Source organism: Mauremys mutica, chromosome 1 (assembly GCF_020497125.1).
Source record: "Mauremys mutica isolate MM-2020 ecotype Southern chromosome 1, ASM2049712v1, whole genome shotgun sequence".
Taxonomy (NCBI): domain Eukaryota; kingdom Metazoa; phylum Chordata; order Testudines; family Geoemydidae; genus Mauremys; species Mauremys mutica.
In genome coordinates, this window is record NC_059072.1 from 30,961,214 (window position 1) to 30,988,860 (window position 27,647).

At 40.0% G+C, this 27,647-nt stretch overlaps 1 protein-coding gene across 1 annotated transcript in view; it reads left to right on the forward strand.

Annotated features, from left to right (window-relative positions):
• Positions 1-27,647, forward strand: part of LOC123349877 (maltase-glucoamylase, intestinal-like) — an 88,973-nt gene that overhangs the window by 51,065 nt on the left and 10,261 nt on the right. The window contains exons 11-18 of the mRNA XM_044988147.1: positions 909-1,026; positions 7,125-7,293; positions 7,990-8,106; positions 12,266-12,414; positions 19,147-19,231; positions 23,125-23,181; positions 25,482-25,612; positions 27,235-27,323. Of these exons, the coding sequence (XP_044844082.1) occupies positions 909-1,026; positions 7,125-7,293; positions 7,990-8,106; positions 12,266-12,414; positions 19,147-19,231; positions 23,125-23,181; positions 25,482-25,612; positions 27,235-27,323 (915 nt within the window). The remainder of the gene's footprint in view (positions 1-908; positions 1,027-7,124; positions 7,294-7,989; positions 8,107-12,265; positions 12,415-19,146; positions 19,232-23,124; positions 23,182-25,481; positions 25,613-27,234; positions 27,324-27,647) is intronic.

The window sequence follows — 27,647 nt, forward strand, 5'->3', positions numbered from 1 at the left end:
TGCCATCTACAGTTTAGTGATATGCAAATTGAGGACCCATGATTTCAAATAATTATGTAAGGTCTTTGTGCTTTTGAATTTTTATTTTTGTTTGACACTGGAATTTACTAAAGTCTGTCACTCAATTGGAAAAAAGTGTCACCTTGTAGAATTTTATTATTGATTCAGTGATTTTTTCTTTTGTGTGTTAGTATTTGAATCTACGTTACCTTTCTAGAAGATGTGATTTTTCTAGACATAGAACTGGACTACATTAACAGCCTATTCAATAGAAACATCCCTTTGAACATAACATATCTAGGGTGGCCAGGTGCCTGGTTTTCGACTGTAAAGTATGGTCGAAAAGGGGACCCAACAGTGTCAGGTCAGATGTCCTGACAGGACACCCGAAGTTACCGCAGGCGGGGGAGACAGGGAGGCGCCGGGTCATCACCCGCACCAGCTGCTACTCAGCTTGTGTCAGGTGGCTGCAGCTCCCAGCCCCAGCTCTGTAGATAAGTCCCTCCTGACCCAGGCAGGGGGTAGGCGGTGGGTGGGAGGGGAAAAGCAGCGAGCAACAAGAGGGAGAAGGAAGAGGAATGAATGGGGGCAGGGCCTTGGGGGAAGAGATGGGGTCTCGGGAGAAGAGGTGAAGCAGAGGAGGTTCTGGCACTCCTATTGGAGTGTCTGGTTTTAAATATTACCAAGTTGGCAACCCTATGATATGTCCATCTAGAAGAAGATTTGTCACTATTATCTTTAAACACACAGCAATCTAAAAAGAATAGATCCTGCAGTGCTTCAGCTTTTATTCTTTATAAAATCTTTAGGATTTTGCTATATATTGTAGTATTTCTTCGTTGAATACAATTGGGAAGAGGTTTGAAATTTGATCTGAATAATTCTCTAACTTGATATGCCATTCTCAGGAATTACCGATTCCTCTCTGGCTCAGAAGACGTTATGTCCAGACTCGAAAACTTATCTGGGGGATCATTATAACACACATTCTCTCTTTGGCTGGTCACAGACACCACCAACTTTCATGTAAGTCATCTAAGTATCTCCTTCTGAACATGCAGTTTAAATAAGAATTTAAAGAACAGCAGATGTTACCTGGGAAACTTTGAAATGAGCTCTACTTAGAAATATCTGTTTAGGTCTCTTTGCTTTTTATGTACTAAGGACAATTTCAAGGAATCAGAAACTTTGCTTCTGTCATGTTAATTTGTTTCAGATAAAGTGAAAGGGCCTAATTCTGATAGGGCCTAATTCTTCAGCTGCTGCTCATGTGAAACTAAATATAAGAAGTTCAGTGATTTCTGTGAAAATTCTCCCAACACAACAGCTACAGAATCAGATCTAGTGAATTCACAACCCTTTCCCACAGCAGCTAATTGTGATGTCACATGTAAAGGAGTATTTATTACTTTAGAGGAAGAATTAAAAACATAGACTCCTGAGATAACAAAAATCTTCTTTTTGTGGACGTGTCTTCATTTGCCTGGAGAGTATATTGTTTTTTGGCAATAGTCTGTGATGTGGTAAGGAAAGCCCAAAGGGGAATCTGAATGGTGGAGTTACATTGCATTGCAGTTATAGGTTAATGTAAAAATTGTCATTTTTGCAGCTGGAAAACTTGGAGCTATTTCAGACTAACAGTATCTGTCACTATGAAACTAGAGTTAGTTCAAAGGCTGGATATGCTTTTTAGACTCTCAAAAAAAAATCAAATGGGCACATCATGCTTGTTTTCAGTACAAATTGAGGTTAGACACACAATTCTTTTGTTGTATTAATAAAGGGCCAAAACCTGGGGTCCTTACGTTGTTTTTACACAGTCTTAACATTAATATTTACTAACGGTAGTGTGGTAGCATTCCCCACGGGGCCCCATCATTCTGCTACATTCTGTACAACCACATAGGAGTACACAGTCTCTGTGCCAGAGAGAGCTCCGTAGAGAGTTCAGATTTGGCCCACAATCTGACAACCTAGTATTTAGGACATTAAAAGATCCTATCGTTCAGTCCACCTCCACATCTGAAAAACTGCCCTGAGGCTTTATAACCAAGTATTCTGCCACCCACAAGGCAGTAAGCCTGTGTGCTGTGCATGCTGTGTCTGCTGTACAGACCTAACACAGAAAGTAAAGGTCAATTTTGACCCTTTTCATATCGGTCTCATTTCAGCTTCATAAACGTAGCACCACACAAAAGTGCCTTTCTCAGCCATCTTCCTGCTTCTGAAGAATAGCGCTGTTCATGAGAAATACAAACACTTTGTTCAGCCAAACACACAGAATTCTTGAAGACAGAAAAATTGTTTTCAAAATACAAAGTAGCTCACAATGCATCTAAAAACAGAAGCAGGGTTTGCAGTAGAACGAGGCAAATACAGCAAACAATATTCCATGGATCTTCATCTGGATTTTTTTTTAAAACAAATTTCTTCCATGGCTGTGTTCATGCCCCTTTTGCATTCACTTTCCACAAATAATCATCTAGTAAATGATGTTACTGGCAGGAATGTTTATCAAAACTGCATATATTGCAGAATATTTGCAGAAATTGAATTACAAAATAATAATCGTGAGTATTTGTATCTATAATCTGATTCTAAGAAATCCAATCAGGTAACAGAAACCTGTCATGTGATCTGTTTCCAGTCAAATAGGATGACTTTTGAATACTGAATACTTGCAACAATCAGCTCTCTCACAATTTACAGGCCAAGAATTATCCACAGATGTTGTTCTGTGAATAACTTCAAACAAATGTATTTGAGAAAATCAGATTTGGTTCTGTGATGACTCACAAAGTGGTAAAACTTGTTAGATTGTTTGTTACAAACTATTCACCCAGCTCTAGTTTGTTTTCCACCCATGACTACTACTCAGCACTGTGTTGCAAGTGTGGGCCAGTAAGTTGCCCCACACATAAAGCTGGCGTATCTGAGGAGACCTATGCTGAGGTTTAGGGAAGGCTGATTTCTTTGCCAGTAATGCTCCAGGATGTTACTTCTAAAAGAGACCTGGAGTCTTGTTTTATGTGGCCACTCCACCAGCTGGTCCCCTTGAACAACAGAATCATACCGATTGCATTACGTTTCAGGCATTACATACCTTGCAGTGGTTAGCCCATAAGCTTTGTTTATTTGTATGAAAACCAATCAGTTTGTTTTAGAAATATCAACATAACACATTTTGAAAAATCTGTGCCAGTTAAAGAGCCAGTACAGTAAAATACTTAGATCACTTATATAAACGTGTGCCAGTGCTTTTGTGCAAATCTCATTAATAAGGGAAAGTGATGAGGATAATACACAAAAGTATTAATAATCTAGGCTGCAGTTTTCAAGGGAGCCTAAGGAGTTAGGTGCCCAAATCTAAGTGAAATTGAATAGAATTTGGGTTTCTAACTTTTTTAGGCTTCTTTGAAAATAATTAATTCTGTAAATGCTGCCAAACAAAATTACATGTAATATTAAATAACTGGTGAGTCATGTAACTCACATACAAAAACTATTTAAGAAAACACTAAAATATTTTATCTCTGTAACTAGGCACTTCACAGTATGTGTTCTTTCTCAGTAAGCAATAATGTCCCAATTCTTCGACTGTTCACTTACACAATGAAATTACATATTTTTGAAGTGCAAATGAAAACATCATCACGTAAATAAATCTATCATGAAAAATCAGTGTTGTACCAGGACAGGAAACGGGGAAACAGTGAAAGAAAGTTGTTTAGAATAACTCAAGATTTCTTTCATTGTTTGATTTGGTGCTTGTTCTTTACTTCCATTTTGCTTTGTACTTGCCATCAAAGCAATTCTTTATCATATAAACAAATTCCTATATTAAAAGCAAAGTAGTACAATTATTTTTATACAGTGAATTTTATGGGAAAAGACATGAGACTGGATAACCATATAAATGTAGAGGGGTGTCAAACTTACTAATAGCAATATGAATATAGATACACCTCTACCCCGATATAATGCGATCCGAAATAATACGAATTCGGATATAACGTGGTAAAGCAGTACTCCAGGGGGTGGGGCGAGGCTGCACACTCTGGCGAATCAAAGCAAGTTCGATATAACGCGGTTTCACCTATAACACAGTAAGATTTTTTGGCTCCTGAGGACAGCATTATATTGGGGTAGAGGTGTATTAGAGTTTATTGTCAAGGCTATAGATTAGACATGGTAATTTGGGGAGGAATCTTGATAACATCAGAAGTCACCGTAAATATAATGAAAAGACAGAGGCATATTCTGCAGTAAACAAACTATGGCAACATTTCTCCTCTGAGAGCCACATAATATTTCTCTTTTTCACTCTTTTCTCTTCCTATTGCAGATATATTTTGATCTCAGTAGGAGTTCTTAACGTGTAAGGACAGCAGATATTAGAGCTGAGAAGAGAATTTTGCCCTACTTTTGAAATGTTCTGTAACTTTGAAACTTTATGAAATATTTTGGGGACACCTCATATTTTGGGTACTTAACCACTGCTGTCCCTTCTTTCCCATTATGTAAATCTCTATGTTCATCCAGATTTTTCATTTCCCTCCTCTTTCCAGGTCCCCAAAAGAGTACTCTCTGAAAGTTTAGGAGTTGCTTTGCAGCTACCATCTTTCCTTTATGTAGTGCCCTGTCAAGTCCTCATAGACCAGAGTTTTCATGGTGAGTTCACTAGTCTGGTTCTTTCTCCGACAGTGTTATTGCCAAGTCCCTCACTCTATTAGCCTTCTGTGCAGTCCTATGGTTTGTTCTATGAGTAAAATTTGGAAAACTCTTCACCTGGACTTTCATCATAGAATCATAGAATATCAAGATTGGAAGGGACCTCAGGAAGTCATCTAGTCCAACCCCCTGCTCAAAGCAGGACCAATTCCCAACTAAATCATCCCAGCCAGGGCTTTGTCAAGCCTGACCTTAAAAACCTCTAAGGAAGGAGATTCTACCACCTCCCTAGGTAACCCATTCCAGTGGTTCATCACCCTCCTAGTGAAAGTTTTTCCTACTATCCAATCTAAACCTCCCCCACTCTAACTTGAAACCATTACTCTTTGTTCTGTCATCTGGTACCACTGAGAACAGTCTAGATCCATCCTCTTTGGAATCCCCTTTCAGGTAGTTGAAAGCAGCTATCACATCTCACCTCATTCTTCTCGTCTACAGACTAAACAATCCCAGTTCCCTGAGCCTCTCCTCATAGGTCATGTGCTCCAGCCCCCTAATAATTTTTGTTTCCCTCAGCTGGACTCTTTCCAATTTTTCCACATCCTTCTTGTAGTGTGGGGCCCAAAACCGGACACAGTATTTCAGATGAGGCCTCACCAATGCCGAATAGAGGGGAATGATCATGTCCCTCAATCTGCTGGCAATGCTCCTACTTATACAGCCCAAAATGCTGTTAGCCTTCTTGGCAACAAGGGCACACTGTTGACTCATATCCAGCTTCTTGTCCACTGTAACCCCTAGGTCCTTTTCTGCAGAACTGCTGCCTAGTTACTCGGTCCCTAGTCTGTAACAGTGCATGGGATTCTTCCGTTTTAAGTGCAGGACTCTGCACTTGTCCTTGTTGAACCTCATCAAATTTTTTTTGGCTCAATCTTCTAATTTGTTTAGGTCCCTCTGTATCCGATGCCTACCCTCCAGCATATCTACTACTCCTCCCAGTTTAGTGTCATCTGCAAACTTGCTGAGGATGGAATCCACGCCATCCTCCAGATCATTAATGAAGATATTGAACAAAAGTGGCCCCAGGACTGACCTTTGGGGCACTCCACTTGATACTTGATCCAACACCCACTCACACTCAACTGCTGTGGACATGCTCAGGGGCTAACTGATCACCATATCTTGGGTTGGGAAGGAATTTCCCCCCATATCAGATTGGCAGAGATCCTGGGGTGGGGGGAGGGTTCACCTTCCTCTGCAGAATGGGGAACAGGTCACTTCCAGGTTTAAACTTGGTAAATGCTGAATTCTCTGTAACTTTAAGTCCTTAAACTATGATTTGAGGATTTCAGTAACTCAGCCAGAGGTTAGGGGTCTATTACAGGAGTGGGTGAGGTTCTGTGACTTGCGATGTGCAGGTCAGAATAGATGATCACAATGGTCCCTTCTGACCTTAAAGTCTATGAGTCTAACTCACTTTACCTGCTTATTTAACCATTGTCCCATTCTCACTCAGTCTCTCACCCACAACTAACTTGATAACTTATTTGCACAACATTTCCAAACCACATGGACATCTTAAACTAAAACAAAACATGAATGTAAGTAGGGATGGCACAAGTTCTAATATTTGTACATGTTTCCTTGTATTTGTGTGTGTATGTTTATCATGGGCTTTTAATAATTTTGGAAGCTTTTGGCAGGGCCAGCTCCAGGCACCAGCGAAGGAAGCAGGTGCCTGGGGCGGCCAATAGAAAGGGGCAGCACATTCGTCCGTTGTTGGGGCGGCATGTCCGGGTCCGCGGTGGCAATTCGGAGGTGGGTCCTTCAGTGCCTCGCTTCCTCTTTGGCAGCACTTAGGCGGCAGCTCAATCGATCTGCTTAATCGGGCTTTTCTTTTTTTCTTCTTTTTTTTGTTCTCTCTTTGCCGCTTGGGGCGGCAAAAAAGCTGGAGCCAGCCCTGGCTTTTGGAGTATCAAACTATTGAGAGATCTGATCTTCTCATAGTATGTTTCAGTTTCTGGATTGTGGAAATTCCACAAAGGCCTGCTCTAGTTTTATTTCAACTTCATAAATGTCTCTCTGAGGGAAAACCAAGCCTCAGAAGAACATAAATACAAATAGTGAGAAATTCCTATGTTCTTATTCACATACATTCGGATTCATGAGGAACCTGAATGAGTACACGACCCCAAAAGTCATGGATTCCACGACAATCATGACATACATTCTTACCAATTTATGGTTGTCGTTTTTCTTTACAAGGATGCAGTACTGATTTCTGTATTTTACATGACTCGAGAACATAATGGACCACAATAACAGTTGTTATATAGATATAACACTTCCCTTAACCAAAATTTTGCCTATATGAGGACTTCAGAATCAAGCCTATAATGTGAAAACTTCTTGAGTTGGGTTTTCTTCATTGATGTTGATGTACTTTTTCCCAGTGCTGTTCAGAAGGCCACCGGAAAGCGAGCATTTGTTCTGAGTCGTTCTACATTTGTCGGAAGTGGGAAGTATGCAGGTCACTGGCTAGGTGACAACTTTTCACGCTGGAAAGATATGCACATGTCAATAATTGGAATGTTGGAATTTAATCTCTTTGGGATTCCATATGTAAGTCTGCCTAAAGGCTATCACTGTTTCATACGTAATATCATTTGAAATGAATCTGAATGTTTGCTTAAATGAAATGCTTGATATGGCATTTCATTTGCTGATTAAATTTAATTTTGTCAATTTTTTCTAATTCAAGAAGAGTCAAAGATTCTCTCATTAAACAATTGTGCGATGTGCCAGTGTAACCCACACACCTTCTATCCCATCTAGTGGCATCAAAACCACTTAGAGAGAGAGAGATGGAGTCTGCTCTACAGCCTTAGCTAACAGCTACTTGGCTTTTAGCTCATGCGGTAGAAGCTCATGCACTAAGCTCCAGAGGTCCCAGGTTCAATCCCGCCCGCTAACGACCAGGATCTGTCAGCATTACACCAGGAAAAATAGATTTCATTCCTGATATATGTTTCATCATTCATATTTCAAAATATATTTCTAATTTTGCAAGCTGAGTTGAAGAAATAATACAATTATTAAAATATAGTCAAATCTATATTAACATTCTCAGTTACTGCAAATTTTTTTCCATGTTCATCACACTGTATTGTGGGACCACCTAATAAAATCACCAGAAAAATAGCTGTCCTTTCGTTGACCTTTATTAACAGGTTTCACTGCAACTTATTGATTTAGGGCCTGATTGTGCGACACTTACTCACACTCATGAGCACTTATTTAATTATTATGTTTCTTCAGATTGGTGCTGATATCTGTGGGTTTCTCCTTGATACAACTTACGAACTCTGCTTACGATGGATGCAACTTGGTTCATTTTATCCTTTCTCCAGAAATCATAATGGAGAGGGCCAGACGGTAAGAAAGCAAACTACTAAATGCTGCAGCCCTTGATTTTCATATTTATCATTTTAATATTTAAATTGTATTCTCAGAAATCATTCTGCGTTTCTGTGGGTAAACCCTTGTTGGGTGAACAGAAATCTTTTAGATGGGGCAGTGATATCAGATGTCATGCACGGAAGTGATTGTTATGCATTCCCATAGTTTAAAAATGGATGGAAACTTAAGAAAAAGTGTCTAATATCCCAAAGCTGCATAGAAATAAATTTGTGCACAGTTTACAATTACAAAAATGTAGATAAAAATCAGTTCCTCCATCATTAATCTATCAACACCCTAGTTTTTGTTTCCTATTCTCTTTTAGGTGTTAATGACGTTAACAATATTGTAGGGAAACAATTATTTGAGGCAACTGAAGGAGGAACAGATTTGCAATTATCTCCTGCCCACAAATTATTGTTTGGTTGTAATTTTAAAATAGGAACATATAACATATCCTTTTACTTGCTTAGAATGTTTTTTAAATGCTTTTATGTTCACCTTTTAACATACATTACAGGAAGGGGCAGACAGGGTACAGCCTGCATCATCTTAAATTAAGCCTCAGACATATATCATAGTTAGAAATTTTGGACAAATTATATTTCTTATACATTAGAAACTTCAAGGACAGGTAGCAGTAGAAACAACAGTTACTCAGCCTAGAAGAATTGAAATCTGAAAAAAAGCAACTGAACTGAATTCATAACTGAAAAAGTGCATTATCGGGTCTAACTCTGTATCCATATACTCATTCTAGCTCTTATCTCAGCTAGAAAGAAATGTCATGTTGTTTCTAGCTGCTGAAAGGTTGAAGGTCCTCTGGTCTTTGGATATACATTATATTTCTCCACTGTGCTGTAACAATGAATGAAAGAATGATTCTGCTATTACAAGAGGCTGTTTTTACTTTTGTAAGATGAAATGTGCAAAGATGGAGTTAATGTTGTGACCGTTAACCTTCATTTTGCTGCAAGGCCAGATTTTTAAAGGCTGGTGTAACAGTTGCACCACAAGAATTCACATTTGCCTGCACAAATGGGTATGTGCCTTTAAAAATTGGGCAATTGTACATGCAAACAGGCACAATGGTTGCTATTAAGAAGTCAAGACTTGCCCCCACATTTACTATCCAATGGCATTGGAAATATCAAAGTATTTCCCTATAATTAGAATAGGAAATGTCTGTTTTTTCAGATACTACTGTGGGTAAATAGTCTCTGTGTAGTGGTGTCCACTGTAGTTAGATTTATAGTTATCTGATTTGCACTCATGTATGCACCCATGTGTGCATGAAAATGTAAAATTGTGTTTGACCTACATGAGAGTATATTTGTAGTCTATATACAGGTTGGTAGTTAATTTGCATGTCAAACGTGAGTGCATACAATGGAAATATAAACATATGGCTACATGAGTGCATTCTTCATGAAGGCCGTTGCTTATCAACTCATAAATAAGTAGGTCAAGGGCTGAATTCCATCATCCTTATGTTGATGGATCCATTTGAGGAATAAGGCATTAGTAAGGGCAGCAGAATAAGGCCCACATTATGTTCCACCCCTCAAATTACTACATGCCAATTCAAGAAAAAGTGAATTGAGCAACTAGAATTAATTTTTCTTGTACTGTTAAAAATCATAGAACAGTTCTGTTCATTTTTTGTAAAAGTATCATTTGCAGGGAGCATTGAGTGACTTAGAGGCTGACTATTTTTACAGTGTCTAGACAATATTTGTACAGTAGGGCTGTCCAAGTGGTAAAAATATACCACTATTAAAAAGTAGCTGGCGTTCCAGAGCTTAGAAACCAGCAGGAAACATGGTTATTGACTAATGCAGATGTATGTATAAGAGAGGGTAAAAATAACTTAAATATTGAGTTAATTAATATTAAGTGTAATATTAAAATTTGATCTTAAGCATCTGGTCTGTCTGACTCACAGGGATGTTGCATGACTTAATAATATTCTTGCCTGAAAAACACTAGAAAATATAAAAGCAAAGTTTTATTATTTCTGTTCCTTTTGTGTTTCATTAATCCAGGAATTCATGATGCAGTATTTTATAGAGAAATTGACTCATTTAGGGAGAAAATTTAAACAGATATGGAGTCTTACGACTCCTTTTCATGACCTCAGTCCATAGTTTCTATGAACTTCAGTAAATAGCAGAGTGAATCCACTGAATACAACAGGTCAACAATATCCAGTGAATGTGGATAAAAATGTTTAATCTGCTCTTTCTCTTTTTAAGGAGGCCATACAGTTTCTAGTGAGGGTCTTTGTGACAAAACCTTAAAAGCAGAAGTGCTGTCTGCTGGGTATAGATTTTAGGAATGAGCAAAGCAAGGCACGGGACTTAACAACACATTTTCCATTACTTTTTCTGGAAAATGTGTAGCTAAATTTCCTGCACTGCTTTCAAATCAGAACCTGGCTTTTAGAAATGGCCTACCCTATTGTGCCCTCAGAATTATATGCACAAATATTTGTAAGCATAATTGATGTCATTCTGACATAACTATCAAGCTATTAAGTTTGCAGATGATACCAAACTGGGAGGGATTGCAACTGCTTTGGAGGATAGGGTCATAATTCAAAATGATCTGGACAAATTGGAGAAATGGTCTGAGGTAAACAGGATGAAGTTTAATAAAGACAAATGCAAAGTGCTCCACTTAGGAAGGAACAATCAGTTTCACACATACAGAATGGGAAGAGACTGTCTAGGAAGGAGTACAGCAGAAAGGGATCTAGAGGTTATAGTGGATTACAAGCTAAATGAGTCAACGGTGTGATGCTGTTGCAAAAAAGCAAATGTGAGTCTGGGATGCATTAACACGTGTGTTGTGAGCAAGACATGAGAAGTCATTCTTCTGCTCTACTCTGCGCTGGTTAGGCCTCAACTGGAGTATTGTGTCCAGTTCTGGGCACCGCATTTCAAGAAAGATGTGGAGAAATTGGAGAGGGTCCAGAGAAGAGCAACAAGAATGATTAAAGGTCTAGAGAACATGACCTATGAAGGAAGGCTGAAAGAATTGGGTTTGTTTAATTTGGAAAAGAGAAGACTGAGAGGGGACATGATAGCAGTTTTCAGGTATCTAAAAGGGTTTCATAAGGAGGAGGGAAAAAACTTGTTCATCTTAGCCTCTAAGGATAGAACAAGAAGCAATGGGCTTAAACTGCAGCAAGGGAGGTTTAGGTTGGACATTAGGAAAAAGTTCCTAACTGTCAGGGTGGTTAAACACTGGAATAAACTGCCTAAGGTTGTGGAATCTCCATCTCCGGAGATATTTAAGAGTAGGTTAGATAAATGTCTATCTGGGATGGTCTAGACAGTATTTGGTCCTGCCATGAGGGCAGGGGACTGGACTTGATGACCTCTCGAGGTCCCTTCCAGCCCTAGAATCTATTAATCAAGTTGTATTTGAAATCAGGTAGGTAGATGTCTAGATTCAATTAACTGTGCCCCAAAAATACTTGGTTTGCATTTATTTGCATCCAAAAATTGTAGGTGCAGAGTAATAAACCAAGTTGAGACCTCTCAAAAATAAGGATGAAATCCTGGCCCATTGAATTCAATGGGAGTTTTTCTACTGACTTCAGTGGGGCCACAATTTCACCCAAAGGCCATAAAATCAAATGGCACTTTTCATACAGGTTTGTCTCTATGGTCTTGGCCAAAAGAATTTCCCTCTTCCCTCTGTTTGGCAGCATATTGAGTATCCATTTTCCACTTATCTTACACATTCTACCCCAGAGGTAGCTGCATTTCAGTGGTGAAATGATTTCTAAATATACAGAGTCTGATCCTGAGAGGAGCTAAAAATCCACAACTCTCAATGACTTTAGTGACCTTAAGGGCAATTGGGGGTGCTCAACACCGCTAAGGATCAAGTCCCTGTCTTACGATGTTCACTGATATATTTAGGAATAAAAGGTTCTAAATCAGTGTAAGACTGGATTGTTGTTGTTGTCTATTCTGTTAGTTTTGAATTTTTTTTACGCTAAGCATTCAGCTGTAGACTGTTCAAGCCAATAGACGCTTTCCTTAAACCATGACAGGCTACTTCCTGTATAATAATTGTATATTTGTAAACTTAAATACAAAATAAATTACTTTCTCTTTGGCAGGAGCAAGACCCTGCAGTGTTTGGAGCAGAATTTGCTGAGATATCTCGGTCTACACTGCTGATTAGATACACGCTGTTGCCTTATTTGTACACCTTATTCTTTGATTCTCATGTCCATGGAAACACAGTGGTACGAGGATTAATGCATGAGTAAGCTATCAGTCTCTTTCCTATCTGATATTTTAGTCATATTTATTGCAGATCCAGTGTAACAATTATTTATTTTGATAATAGTAATAATGATAAAATTGTTTCCCTCTGCCTTAACAAGAGCAGTTTACAATAAAACAGTAAAAATATTCTGCATAGTTCATGTAACATTTAACATGGATTTTACTTTAAAAGCAATATTCCCTCCCCCCCCCCCCACTTAAATAAATAACAATTGAGAAAAGTTTCCAGGTGTTTGTTTAATAGAATGGGTCGTATGATGTTTCAAATATTTATTTTTAATATTTCTGCTTAACAGTGTTTATGTCCATACTTTTAACCATTAGGGCTTTTTGGGTATTCATACCAAGGGTAAGTAGCAGTGGTTTAATACCCATTAATAAAATAATTCCTCATATAGTCTTCAGTGCTGTGAAGTTTGTAGTCCTATCTATTCCGCACTTATGGTATCAATAGTTCAGGGCCAGATCCTGCAGTCACTTATTACTGGGCATAGTGCTTGCTTTTGAAAGCAGTCTCCTTGCTTCAGTGGAACTAATCCAGTAACTAAAGTTACTTAGATGTTTGTAGCACAAAAATATTCTATGGATTTGATCTGATATTTCTTGAGAAATTAAATAGAATCATTAAGGGTAATATTGTAGAATTTTACTTAGTCTTTTTCTTCTTTATAGAAGAGAAAACTGAAAGCATATGTTTTCTTTTAGCATCTTATTAGTTCACAAAGACTTACCGTGAAAGATGTGTTTTAAAAGCTATCCTCCCAACAATAATATATAACAACTGTGGCCTGTTGGATTCTGCTTTGTGTTTTCGTGCCTCACACTGAGGCAATGAAATAATAAAAGAATTCAGTTTTCAGAGTAGCAGCCGTGTTAGTCTGTATCCGCAAAAAAAACAGGAGTACTTGTGGCACCTTAAAGACTAACAAATTTATTTAAGCATGAGCTTTCGTGAGCTACAGCTCACTTCTTCGGATGCATAGAATGGAACACACAGACAGGGGATATTTATACATACAGAGAACATGAAAAGGTGGAAGTATGCATACCAACAGGCAGAGTCTAATCAATTGAGATGAGCTATCGTTAGCAGGAGGAAAAAAACTTTTTGAAGTGATAATTAAGATGGCCCATAGAAGGTGTGAGGAGAACTTAACATAGGGAAATAGATTCAATTGGTGTAATGACCCAACCATTCCCAGTCTTTGTTTAACCCACAGTTAATAGTATCTAGTTTGCATATTAATTCAAGTTCAGCAGTTTCTCTTTGGAGTCTGTTTTCGAAGTTTTTTTGTTGCAAAATTGCCACCTTCAAGTCTGTCACTGAGTGGTTAGAGAGGTTGAAGTGTTCTCCCACTGGTTTTTGAATGTTATGATTCCTGATGTCAGATTTGTGTCCATTTATTCTTTTGCGTAGAGACTGTCCGGTTTGGCCAATGTACCTGGCAGAGGGGCATTGCTGGCACATGATGGCATATATCACGTTGGTAGATGTGCAGGTGTATGAGCCCCTGATGGCGTGTCTGATGTGATTAGGTCCTATGATGGTGTCACTTGAATGGATATGTGGACAGAGCTGGCATCGGGCTTTGTTGCAAGGATAGGTTCCTGGGTTAGTGTTTATGTTGTATGGTGTGCGGTTTGCGTAGAGACTGTCCGGTTTGGCCAAAAAAACTTCAAAAAAGTTTTTTTCCTCCTGCTAACGATAGCTCATCTCAATTGATTAGACTCTGCCTGTTGGTATGCATACTTCCACCTTTTCATGTTCTCTGTATGTATAAATATCCCCTGTCTGTGTGTTCCATTCTATGCATCCGAAGAAGTGAGCTGTAGCTCACGAAAGCTCATGCTTAAATAAATTTGTTAGTCTTTAAGGTGCCACAAGTACTCCTGTTTTTTTAAAAAGAATTCAGTAGCTCAACATTTAGAAAAGGACTTGAAGTGATGGTCTATGACAAACAGCTTTAAAGACTACACAGTGTGAGCATGTCAAGATTCAAGCCTCAGTTAATAGCTTAAAAAAAAGGAAAAGTGGGACAACATCAAACAGTGGGAAATGTGTATAGGCTAACTAGCTTTCATAGACTATGGGAAACACAGTAGATTGGGGCATGAGTAGAAGGGCCTACATTTTCAACACGAATGAGTTCATTTGCGTGCCTGATTTATGCTCCTGGTTGCAAGATCAGCTGTGGTGTATCCTGGTGTATGATGATCTCCTGACAGACACTCTGAAAAGCCCTAAACACACAACCTGTGTTGTTTGTTTTCAGTCTGTTGAAGGAATCATCTTTATAAACACACTGTTAAAAAAAATCAAATGATAGCTTGTTATTTCATATATGTCTGAGGTAGTGGGACTGTTGCAGGAAGAAAAGTAAATGGATTCCCTTCTTAAATCCCTTCTTCTTGCAGCATGTAAATTTTTAGTAAGAATATAAATGTCTTTATCAAGCAAAGTTTCTTACTGAAAGTTTTCTGTCACACACCCAATGAGGTGGAGCCTGGAGCAAGCCCTCAGGCACATTAACCTTTGGCTCAGTATACTCTCCCAAACTCTGCACTATTTAAAAAAAAAAAGAACATTGGGTACATTTCCCTTTGTTTTTCAATTGCCATGGTTCTTTTGCTCAGTTCTTTTGGAATTACTACAATACTGAACTCCTTCAGGATCAGGTACAATATGCTATGCACATATAGAGGCATGATGCCACAGATACCATTGAGAGAATCCTTTCCTAAGCAATAAAACCAAATAAAGTCAGGGTATGGAAACTTTAGCAATGTCGTATACATTTTGAAATAACTGAAGGAAATCAAAGGTGGCGATGACACCATTAGAGCTGGTCAGGAATTTTTTGATTAAACATTTTTCTGTTAGAAAATGCTGATTCATATTTGGTCAGGAAGGTCAAAATGAGAGTGAGACCCCGGAGTACCCAATAGCCCAGTGGTTACTGGGGATTGATGCTTTACTTTTGCTCTGTCTGATTCGGAGCAGGAACTTAGAGTCTCCTGCATCCCATGTGAGCGTCCTGGCTATTGGATATTCTGGGGTCTCTCTCTTTCTCTCTCTCATTTTTACCTTCCTGACTAAATATGAATCAGCTAGTCAGCTTGGCTATTGCCTATGATGTGTGTTCCTCCCATTTCCCCCTTTTTTTCTCTTTCTTTTAACAAAAAATTCAAAAGGTCTAGGTTTTGTTCTGATGCCAATTGAAAACAAATGATGAAACTCAAATTATTTTGCAAAATAGAACTCTTGTTTTCCAGCCAGACCTAAATAAGACCATGTCTTACAGGTAACTAAGACAATTACTTTTATTCTTTGTCTGATGATTGATGTGTAAAATATTTACTGTCAAAGGACTGTGTTTAAAATTAAGTAGTGTTACATCTTCAGTATGAAGAATCAATTATGTAATACCAGCTCTGTGTCTGGCAGTCAGAGATCTGGTCAGTTTCTGCAGCCATTTGACAAATGTCAATTAATTTAGGCAACGTAGATTGAAAGGCTTGCAGAGAAAGCCAATAATACTTGAATGTACTCTCAGGGAAGCTTCAGTTTTTCTGAAATAGGACTTTGTGTGCTGCATCATCTTCAAAGGAGAGGGTAGTTCTCTTTTCCACCCTGGATATAGTGGCATCTCCTCTTGGCTAGAAGCTGGGAATGGGTGACAGAGGATGGATCACTTGATGATTATCTGTTCTGTTCATTCCCTCTGGGGCACCTGGCATTGGCCACTGTCGGAAGACAGGATACTGGGCGAGATGAACCTTTGGGCTGACCCAGTATGGCCATTCTTATGGATTTGCCATGAAAGACACTGCAGCCTTTGCTGGAAGGACATATGAGCCTCCTCAGTGTATCAGCTCCCGATTTTCAGTTAAGAGACATTACTTTCCAACAATAATATGCTCCTTGTGTGTATGTATTCAGCCACCACAGTCATTACCGGAGACAGAACTTGGGACTGTAAACATTGAAAATACAGGCCTCTTCCACTTGAGCTTAGGAAGAGCTCCTTTAGCTATGAGGTCATGGTAGGCTGTAGAGATTCTGGATTAACCACTAGAGTATCATGATCACATGTGCAAATGAATAGTTTAGGAGGGAAGCCTTGTATTCACTGGAAAATATCAGATCCCCAAGACTGTCTCCATTGCTGTTTACTCTGTCGGTTTCATGGTCTATGTAACAGGGGCAAGGGCGGCTCTAGATATTTCGCCGCCCCAAGCAGGGCGGCATGCCGTGGGGGGCACTCTGCCGGTCACCGGGAGGGTGGCAGGCGGCTCCGGTGGACCTCCCGCAGGTGTGCCTGCGGAGGGTCCGTGGTCCCACGGTCCGCTGGTCCTGCGGCTTTGGTGGACCTCCCGCAGGCATGCCTGCGGGAGGTCCACCGGAGCCACGGGACCAGCGGACCCTCTGCAGGCACGCCTGCGGGAGGTCCACCGGAGCCGCCTGCCGCTCTCCCGGCGACCGGCAGAGCGCCCCCCGCAGCATGCCGCCCCAAGCACGCGCTTGGCGTGCTGGGGCCTGGAGCCACCCCTGAACAGGGGTAATGCTCTTCTGTTCACCTAAACTGTCAGCTGGTGTTAGAACTTGCATAAAACTGCAGAAGTTCTGCTGATTCTTTATGGCAGATGTAGCTCATTAACTCCATCCATGATGTAAGGGAGATGTGAATGGCTGGTCTGGAGAGAGAAAGGGCATTAGAGGTCCCCAAGGGACAACTAGACATCCAAGCAGTGGTCCACATAGCAAATCAACAGTCAGCAAAGTTGGCATGGGTAACGAGGCTAGTGAGGGCATTTGTGTTGCATCACCTTTTTTTTACATTTGTGTGTGTGTGCAGTACATGTGTCCAGGGTAGAAAATGGCATTGTAGATGCTCTATCTTGTTTTCAGGACAATAGATTCCAGAAATGTGCACTGTGTGCTAGCAGAGCCCCACAGGTGATGTCTCACCCATTGTGGAACCATGGCTATGGTTAGCTACGGATTAGCTGAAAATACTTTTTGCCCTAATGATTGAAGGGCTTGCTTGGCCAACCTCACTGAATTCACAGAATTTGGGAAGGTCTCCAATGTCATTGGCCCAGCCCCAAACATTAGGTGGGTTGATATGCTCTGTCTTTAGCCTGCTGTGGATTGGCTTAATCCACTACACTGGGTTGCCCAACTGGTTTATCCTTTTAGTGGGAGTCCATGACCCACGTAGAGGATTTGTGGTAAGGAAATTATTGGAGGGATGGTGTAGAGCTGATGCATGCAGAGAAAATGATAGACATCCCATAACCATATAGGTTCTGTCAGGGTTAGTGAATGCTGTACCCTCTGCATTTGGTGTTGCCCTTTTTCAATGATTCAGGGTTAGTCCCACAAGCAGCTGGGTGTGTATTAGAATTCACAGATGTTTCTCTTGGCTGAGGAGTAATGCGGTATTCTAAAATTTATCAAACATGACAGATGGGCGAATAGTGCCCCTCTCTGATGTTACATTTTAATAAAGTTGCAGCCTGCCACTTAAAATCTACCTGTGTCTGTTCTCTTCCACTTGAATATCCAGATCAATGAATTCAGGAATGCTGAAGTTAGCATAGCTACAGGAGGAGCTCCCCAGCAGCTCTGTGCCTGCTGGGGGAATGTTGTTGTTCAGCAAAGGCTGATCGATATTTCTGTGAGGTACAGTTTGGAGGGAGTTGGAGAGTCTGGAGCTTGATGGGGAAGGAAGGATTTAAAAATAATGTATATCATGCTTGCACCTTATGAGAGGTGAGGGATGTTTTCATGCATTATCTCCAGGCTGCTCTTCTGCCCAGGTGATTGGCAGATCTGAATTTCATTGGCACTTGTAAGTTTTGAAAACCAAGTGGCTCTTTTGATCCCCCGAAGCCTGTACTTCACAGGAGGCCAGAATAGTCTGGTGCCCAAACACGTGGCTGCCAAAGTGGTGCTTTAGGCTCCCTGCTAGTACTTTACTGAGGGAGTAGGATGAACAGCTGGATGTTTCTTACCAATGGGGCAGTCTGAGCAGGCTGGGTCTTGCCTGGAGGTGGCAGTTCAGGTATGGTGTGTATCTGTGAACTAAGTTGAGTAGCCTGCTTCTCCACAGGGCCATTGGTACTGGGTTAGCCATCTAGATTCTAGATTCTCTCCTCAGGTAATCAGGTTTGATAACAAAAGACTTTCTTCTGTTTACATACTAAGGCATTATTTACAGTGGCAATAGAATTATTTTAGCTATACTGTTCTTAAACATGGTTAGCATGTAATACATTCAAATATGGTTTGCCTGGAGTATAAACTTTTCTCAAACTGTATTCTAGACTAGTTAAGAGCCTAGTACAAAAACAAATACATGATTTCATGTATACTTTAATACATGTAAAATAGATGTGACTTGACTATGTTGGCCAGGAAAATTGTGTTGAACTATGTTTTAAATCATGTTTCAGTTAACAATATATTATTGCCAGCATGGATGAGGTCTAAGTTATTGATCCTAAAGTCTGGGAAAAGAGAAACCAAAACTTCTTGCTATCAGTCATGAAAAAGATATCTGGATATTGATGGAACACACTAAAGTAGGAAACCAGAGACTGTTGGTGCAATAAGCGATATCACAGGATCAAAATATTTCTGAAGTTCTTTGAAGAAAAAAAAAAAGATTTTAATTAACAATGGGTATCTTTCCTTCAAACCTAGATTTACTTCTGATCACCAGACTCATGGAATAGATACAGCTTTCCTTTGGGGACCAGCTTTTATGATTGCTCCAGTTCTTCAAGAGGTATTCTAATTTTAAAATGTTATTATATAGGAACCAAAGAGATTAGTATATTTACACCATCCACTTTTTTATCCACTCTCAATCCCTGAGGACTCAGTTTCACAAACACACCTAGCTGTACAGAAAGTACAACTATACATATACAGACTGGATTCTCCTACTTGCCGCGTCTTGTGTTGCAGATGTCCCTGAAGGATGCCATCTGTAGCGGTAAAGGGATTGTAGATTTTGGAAGCAGGAAGAAGAAAAAACATGATAGAGAAACAGATATAGAATGGCTGCCAACTTGTGGACAAAGCTGTTAAACTAACCTCCAATTACAACTGCCCAAAAAATCTTGGAATTGGAACTTGTGAAAGAATATGCTAGGAGTTTCCCAACACCAAATCCAAATGAAATCAAAGTCCTTCTGTTAAGCTGATAATGACAATGTTATATATAGTGTTGTAGCCATTTTGGTCCCAGGATATTAGAGAGACAAGGTGGGTGAGGTAATATCTTGTATTGGACCAACTGCTGTCGGTGAGAAACACAAGCCTTCGAGCTACACAGAGCTCTTCAAGTCTATATAGCTCAAAAGCTTGTCTCTCTCACCAATAGCAGTTGGTCCAACAGAAGATATTACCTCACCCACCTTGTCTCTCTAATGACAACATTAGTTAGTTACTATCTGATTGGTTTAAAAAAAGCACAGTCCTGTGGATGCACAGGACATTTCCCCCTGTTGTGTGAGGCCATTAGGACCACTGATTCTTTTCTACCATTGAGTCTGAAGTACCAGCTCTGGAGCGGGTTTGCTTGCCATCCTTAGTCTGTACCTGCTGCCCAATGAGACTTAATGGAGGGCACCTGGGCTTTAGAACAGGGGAGACAGCTGCAGGTTTTGACAGATAGCTGCAGACACTGCAGGGAATAAGAAGGCTCCTGCAGGGCTCTGAGTAAGCAGGCAGAAGATACCACTAGGGATGACCCATGAAGAAGACCAAACTACAGGCAGGCGATAATGGGGGAGGGTCAGGAAGTTGGATCTCAGGGAGGAAGGGCTGTCCCTAGCCTGGAACTGGAACAGAAGGGTGGTTGAACCTTGAGGGGAAGACAGACCCTCAAAGAGAGGAGGGGCTGTGCCCACCTTGGGACTGGAGTGAGAGAAATGAAACTTTAAAAAGGAGGAGGAGCTGGGCCCATCTGAAACTGGGACAAAGACTTCATAAGTTTGAGTTTTCTTTTGAAAGACTATGCAGGACTTACTACATTGGAGCACAGAAAGGGGGATGTTTTGAACATCTGGACTTAAGGGGCCATAAGTGAAGGGGAAACTGAGGCAGGCCACAGCAGAGCCATGCTGGCCAGTAGACCATGCAACAGAGCAGGCACAACACCTTTTGACACTCCCCCACACTACCACTTTCTTTATACTTAGCGGCAAGGCTGGGTGAGCACTGGGAAGAGGGGTTGAGCCATTATGAATAGTTATATTTGTAGTAATGTAAATTCCTGTTTGGAATAAGTCCCCACACAAAGCACAGCTGGAGGAGGACAAAGAGGTGGTTATGGCAGCAGTGGCCCCCTTATATTGTTATAGTTCAGTGCTTAGAGTGCTTACCTGGGATGCCTTTCCTTAGCATTAGGCTACTCCCCATGCAGCTTGTTGGTTTTTGTGAATCCTATTCTTAGGTACTTAACTCTCCCCATGCATTCTATAGAGAGCCTGGGTGCTTTACTCAGGGCTGTGGAATCCCCTAGGCTTCAGGATGCCTATGCATTAGGCCTTTCAAAACTGAATCTAAGTCCCTTTTGTAGGTCTAGCCCCAAACAGGCTGCTGTTTGCCACACATTTTTCTCTTAAACTTGTGCCTCTGAAGTTCAAAGAGAAATTATTATTCCTATGTATCAAATCATTTTTACCACCGGGGGCTCACCACTGAGCCCTCTTGGAGTCCTACATTTTCGAATAGCCTCTATATTCTTAACAGCTAGTGACTAACTGGGGGAGTTCACAGAGAGTTCAGAGAAGGGTGACAAACATGATCAGGGACCTGGGAAAAACTCTCATATGAAGAGACAGCGAAAAAACTAGGATTGTTTATCTTGGAGAGGAGATGAGTAAGATGGGATATGATAAAAGTATATAAAATTGTGAATGGTCTGGAGAAGGCAGATCAGGGACTTCTGTTCTCCCTATCTCATATCACACAAACAAGGGGACTTTTAATAACATTAAAAGGTGGCATATTCCAAACTGATAAAGGAAATTTGTTTTCACACAATGTGTGATTAGATTCAGGAAGTTGTTGAGGTCAAGAACTTAACAAGAATCAAACCGGTATTGAACATTTCTATGGCTATCAGAGTTGTTATAATTTTAGAAGGGGTATTGAATCTCATGCTTCGGAATTTAAGGCAATCTCTAATGATGAGACCTGGGGAGGGTCAGATTGCCATGCAGCTGCTTACTGTGAGATTACTGCACTTTTTGGGGGGTGAAGGATCTGGTCATGGGCACTCTCAGACAGGAGACTAGAGTAGAGGCACTTTGGTTCTGATCCAGTATATTAATTCTTGTGTCTAACTGAAGACTTTCATGCTTTAATAAATCAATAAATTCTTAGACGTTCCTTCAATTTGTTTAAATTTGCCCAGGCATGATGGCAACTTCAAGAATTTTCCATTAAACATTTCAGATGGGTGACTTTGTCATACTCCCATTCTATCAATAGATTTCCAATCACCACTACACTATTTATTTTGTACTCAGTTAAATAGGCCGGGCACTTCAAATTATATGGTCAGCTATCTGTGCAATATGTACTTATTCCCATATGTGATGTAAAATTTTCAAGATTTACTCACGTGTCTTCATGGTAATTGCATGTTTCTGCAGATTACTTTGTAAGTAATGGGTCAGATCATCTCCTCCTGCTTTAAAAACCCAAGAAAGGAGGCTCTAGGAAGGAAATACCTTCCCATGGGGGGAAAAGCTATAGATTCCTACCCCAAACTATTGGATCTGTGGTTGACTAGGACCATCCATGCTGCCTCTAGCTCCCATGGTCCACCTGTTCCCTGGCAGCTGAACCCTGGTTCTGCATGGAAAGGGGGAGATGTGCATGTGGAGAGTCTAGGAGATTTTATACATGAGAATAAGAGTCTATTTTGATCCAAGAACATACATATCTACTTCTTTTGATTCAAACTTTTTCCTAGCGTAATCCTATACTAAGCACTTTTAGAATTAACATGACTTTTTCTCTGAAACTCAATAATAAACGTGTCACCAAATATAAAGTAGTAATTGTGCAGTTAGCAATAAATTACCTGTTAGAATAACACTGTAAAATATTGTAAAGAAGAGTTATAGGCAGAGAGATCTTTGTAACCTTGCTTCCTGTCACTTCCCCCCGGGAGGAATCAAGCATTCCAAACTGGGTGTCTCTACCTACCCCTTATAAGGAGCCTTTCCCCTCAAGTAGTGTCATCAACATCTGTGTAACCTCACTCATTATCCAACCTAAGGCCTTGATCCTGAAGGCATTGACACGTGCAAAACTTCTAAGCATGGGGTTAGTCCCACAGAAGTCATATACATTGGTGTTTGCCAGATCAGGGCCTGCAGCATGGATACTGGGCTAAAATAATGAATCTGACAGTGCCATGGACTCATCCAATAGACCTGAAATGAGCCAAACTCAGCATGATGCAGGCAGCTGGCAAGCACTGCTAGATTAGTCAGATCTAGTATTATTGTCACATTAGTAACACTTATTAATATCCAAGATTTTACCTTAAAGGGATATTGCGTATACAGATATTTAAGCACAAAACAAAAAATTAATTTAGCAATATACTGTCAAAAATGTGGAAAAATAGTTTAACTACTTTTATGACAATTACAGGGAGCAAGATCGGTGGATGTATATTTCCCTGAAGCATCCTGGTTTGACTACTATACAGTATGTATTTTAAAAGCTTACAAGAAAATTCTTAGTTTGAACATAATTTAAAATGTTACAGTCTAAGTCAAATTAATTTTAGCACTGCTCAGCAGTATCATTTTCCAAAGCATCTGTGGTGAAAAAATCCAGAAAAAAACAAACTTCTGCACCAGGCTGGCTAATTGAGCAAGAAAATTACCCAGCTTTCAGTAGCATTTTATTTTCTATTTTTGGTTTATACAGCACTAAGACACAGTGGGCTGAATTTTCAAGAGCAGCCTATAAAATCATGCCTACAATTGTCAGGGTTTCTATTTTTATTTGCATTCATAAGTTTCAGATTTGCATGCTACTTTCATGCATACAAATCAGGTGGATATATATTTATGTGATTTGCACACCTGACTGCAGATTGCACACAGTAATACAAAACTTTGCACACAACAACAATTTTGGCATAAAAACTATGAAGGGCAATCTGACAGATGAGGCTGAGGCTTCCGAAATATTGTCCCAGAGAAGCGTTGAACAATCCAGGTTACAAAACACAAACAAGCAAGCAAATCCATTCCAGCTGACCACAAATCTTGGGTCTTGAAAATGTTTAGTGTTTGCTCTAGAGCCTCTATTACTGTATACATAGTTCCATTACCTAAGGGTTGACTTTTCAAAACTGCTTTGAACTGGTCTACCTCTGCTCTTACTGCAGTCGATGGTGAAACTCATTTTGACTTCAATAAGAGAAGACTTAGGCCAACGCTAAGCACCTTTGAAAATTCCACCCCAGAAGTTTAAGGCTAATGTTAACTATCCTGAGCAGTTACAAATAGGGGATGGGTAAGAAGAAAAATGTTAGTGGCCTGGAACCATAGACATTTTTATTCTTAAAGAATCATCACTTGGAGCCTTTTTTTATAGGTGAATTTTTCCACATTCAGCCAGTGGCTCCAGAATGAGGGTCAAAGTTATTTCTCCCCTTTCTCCTTCAATAAGGACTCATTCCTACAGGATTCAGCCTTCAGCTCACATTGGTAACTTCACCTCTTAATAGAGCTGGGTAAAAATTTTTAGCCAAAACCTTTTTTGTGAAAAACATTTCAGTGTCACTAAATCTGCATTTAAAAACATGTAATTTTCACCAAACTGTGTGGGGTTTTTAAGCAAATCCTAAAAAAAACCTGTTTCATTTTGACATTTTCAATTTGATTTGAAATGGGGTTTTTTTTGTTTAGAAATTTCCTTCAAATTTTTTTTTTAACTTAAAACTCAAAATCAAACTGTTTCATTTCAGGTCCAACAAAACATTTATATTAACTCCAAATTAAATTTTGTTTTCATTTTTTGGTTTGAACTTTTTTTAAATAATTTGTTTCAGGGTCACTTTTTTTTTCTTTTTACTTTTTGTGTGTGTGTTTGTTTTCAAACTGTCAGTAAACCAAGCAAAAGTATTCACAGTTCTACAGTATTTCTCAACTCCCACCTCTCAGCTGAGTGTTATGGCAGCACTTAAAGTTTTAAGGGGGGTGTTGGAGGAAAATAAATTGGTTTTGCTGATATTTATGGGGAACTATGCCCAAGCATGGGAGAAAGCACAAAGGCAATGGAGGCTGCCATCATGGGACAATCAGAGGCAGGAGACAACTTTTCGGTATAAAACGAGAGATAAGAAAGGTGGAGGTAGGTCATCAAAATACTTGAAAGTGAAGATAAATATCTTATATTTGATATGGTAGAGAAGAGGAAGCTCATGAATAGATGGAAAGAGAGGGGTGATATGGTCAAAGTGATGGGCTAGGACAACGATCTTTGCACCAGCATTCTGAATGGACTTTTTCTAGACAAAGAGTGTGGTGTTCTTGAATTACTATGATACTGTTTTGCTTCAAAGACTGAAGAAAATTTAACAAAGTTTTCATTCCAAATGACTATAAATTTCTTACTGCAAAACTGAAATGTAACAGTTTCCATACCTAAAACGATTAACAAGACTCTCTTGCTTTCTGCTTAGAGACTATTTACAAGTTTTTCACAAGATACTGAACAATGACACAATTTTCAAGATGATTCACCGTATCTTATTCATGATTGTTCTGTCCTTGGTGCATACCACTTATGCATAACTTCAAGGTCCAGCTTCTGTTAGATACTGATGCAAATCTGAAGAAATGCCACTGAATTCCAAGGTTTTATTCCGGGGCTAGGTTCTTATCTCACTTACATCAGTGTAAATCCAGATGTGTTTCATAGCTGTATGGTAATTAATAATAGTATCTGGATTTAAACTAAAGAGCTTTGAACTGTATTTGTTTCTGTGGTAGGGTGATGAAGTGCCAGCTTCCTGGCACAGAAAATATGTTAGTGTTGATGCCCCATTGGACAAGATCCCACTCTTTCTCCGTGGAGGTTACATTCTGCCAACACAAGCACCAGCCACAACTACTACTCGGAGGTAACTACCATAGAATAATATATTTATTTCAAAAGGCTGTACCATATTTTTCTGTTCAGGGATTCTGCAGGGTAAAGGGGTAGATAGCTTTATTCTTGTCATGCTGAAATCCTTCAAATAAACAAAATATTAATTAGTAATAAGAGAGAAACCCCTCCGGTGTAAAGTTTAAATGTTAGTTTAAGCACTTGGCCATATCTCTTGGAATCTTCAGCTGAAATAATTTATTTTCAAACTAAGTTCATATGCTTGGACACCAGTGGGGATAAGACACACACATGATGAGTGTGGTGAGCAATGGGTACAACTTTTCTTAAGTCGGCATTCACTGGTGACAAATAAGGCTAGCAAGCAATCAACCTGGCAATCAAATAGTCCAGTATGGTATGGCTAGATGGCATCAAAGTATATTGCAAATAAGGGAAACTACACTTAGCCAAACCCTGATAGAACAGGGGATTAAGCCTTTGCTTAATCCACCAGTTGCTCTTGTGTTGTATGAGGGCCCACACAAGGGGTTCCCCAGTCTGTAAAGCATCTAGAACAGTATTTCCCAAACAGTGGGTCCCAACCTAGTAATGGGTCATGAGAAGTTTCTAGATGAGTCACCATATCAAGGGCCGAATGTCATGACATAGAGGTGGTCAGGCTAAACCTAGAATGGGGAGCCAGCTCCATAAGACAGAGCCACCACTGTGGGGTGAGTGCAGGATGGGCTTACTTTCCACCCACCTTGCCTGGGCCTAGCCTCCACACCAGGTGGGGATTAGGGTTGCAATGCCAGGAAAGAATGTGCATATATGCAATGATGCATTGCCGCCCCTCCCCCCTCAAAAATGCAGTTGGTGGATGGCTTTAGTCAAAAGTTTGAGGACCACTGAGAGAAGCTTTCCACTGTCTTGACCTACCAGTGCAGGATCCAGCCAAAACCTACTCTTAATTTGATAGCTGGAACTAGAGAGGCCAATGCATCTGCTGCATTAGCCGGCCAGTCACTTCTTATTTGCAATAAATATGTGGCAAAAGAGTAAACTTTAGATCTCCACTCCACTCTTACCTGGAACTACCAAATACTCTGGGGAAAGGTCCTAACTGCTCAGCCAATCAGCTGTAGGGGAAAATTTCTTCCTAATACCAAGAGGTGGCTTGCATATAGCCAGAGCAAAATGGTAGTTACAGACAAACACAGCCCAAGAAATAATTGACCATGCCTGAACCACACTGAAAAACCAATATAAAGAGCAGGTGGGATGAGAAACTGATACACACTGCAACACACAATGCAGCAGGCAATCTGAGCCTTGGGGAGCTCAGTTATCCCCCAGGCTGCCTGATAACTGGCACATCAAAGCTGCCAAAGAAGGGAGGGTCTTGTCCTCAGCAACGTTTTTGAGGGAGATCCCCCTCCACCACAGAAGGATACCTGGTGTCTTCTTCCTCAGCAGCTCCAGCAAAGGATACATCTTTGTGAGCATGTTGACATTCTGTTCTCTTTTTATTGGTTGTAAAATCTGATTTAATAATTTGTAGAAATTACAACATTTCTAGTTTTATTGTGAACTTTGAGGGGGAGAAAAAGTACCTGCATATTGATTGATCCTTCTCATTGAATTTCTCATCAGCCGTCTGAACCCATTTGGACTTCTTATTGCTCTGGATGAACGAGGAGAAGCCTCTGGGTCCCTCTTCTGGGATGATGGTGATTCTATTGGTAAGTTTGTCACACTACTGCAAAACAGTCGGGGGGCTGACTGTCCTCATATCAATTTTTCACCAGTGTGACTCCATTGATTTAGCTGGAGTTACTCCTGATTTTTATTGGTGTAAGTGACAGGAAAATTGATCCTGATCTCACACTGGTACAAATCATGAGTGATGCTACTGAAGTCAATGGCACTACACTCATATAGCATTGGCATGAGATCAGAACAAGCACATCAAGAATAAAAAGATAGTAATTAGGTTTCAACTTCCTATGAAATTACCTTAGATTATTGCAGAAGAATTGAAGATGTATAGGTAGCATTTGAACAGG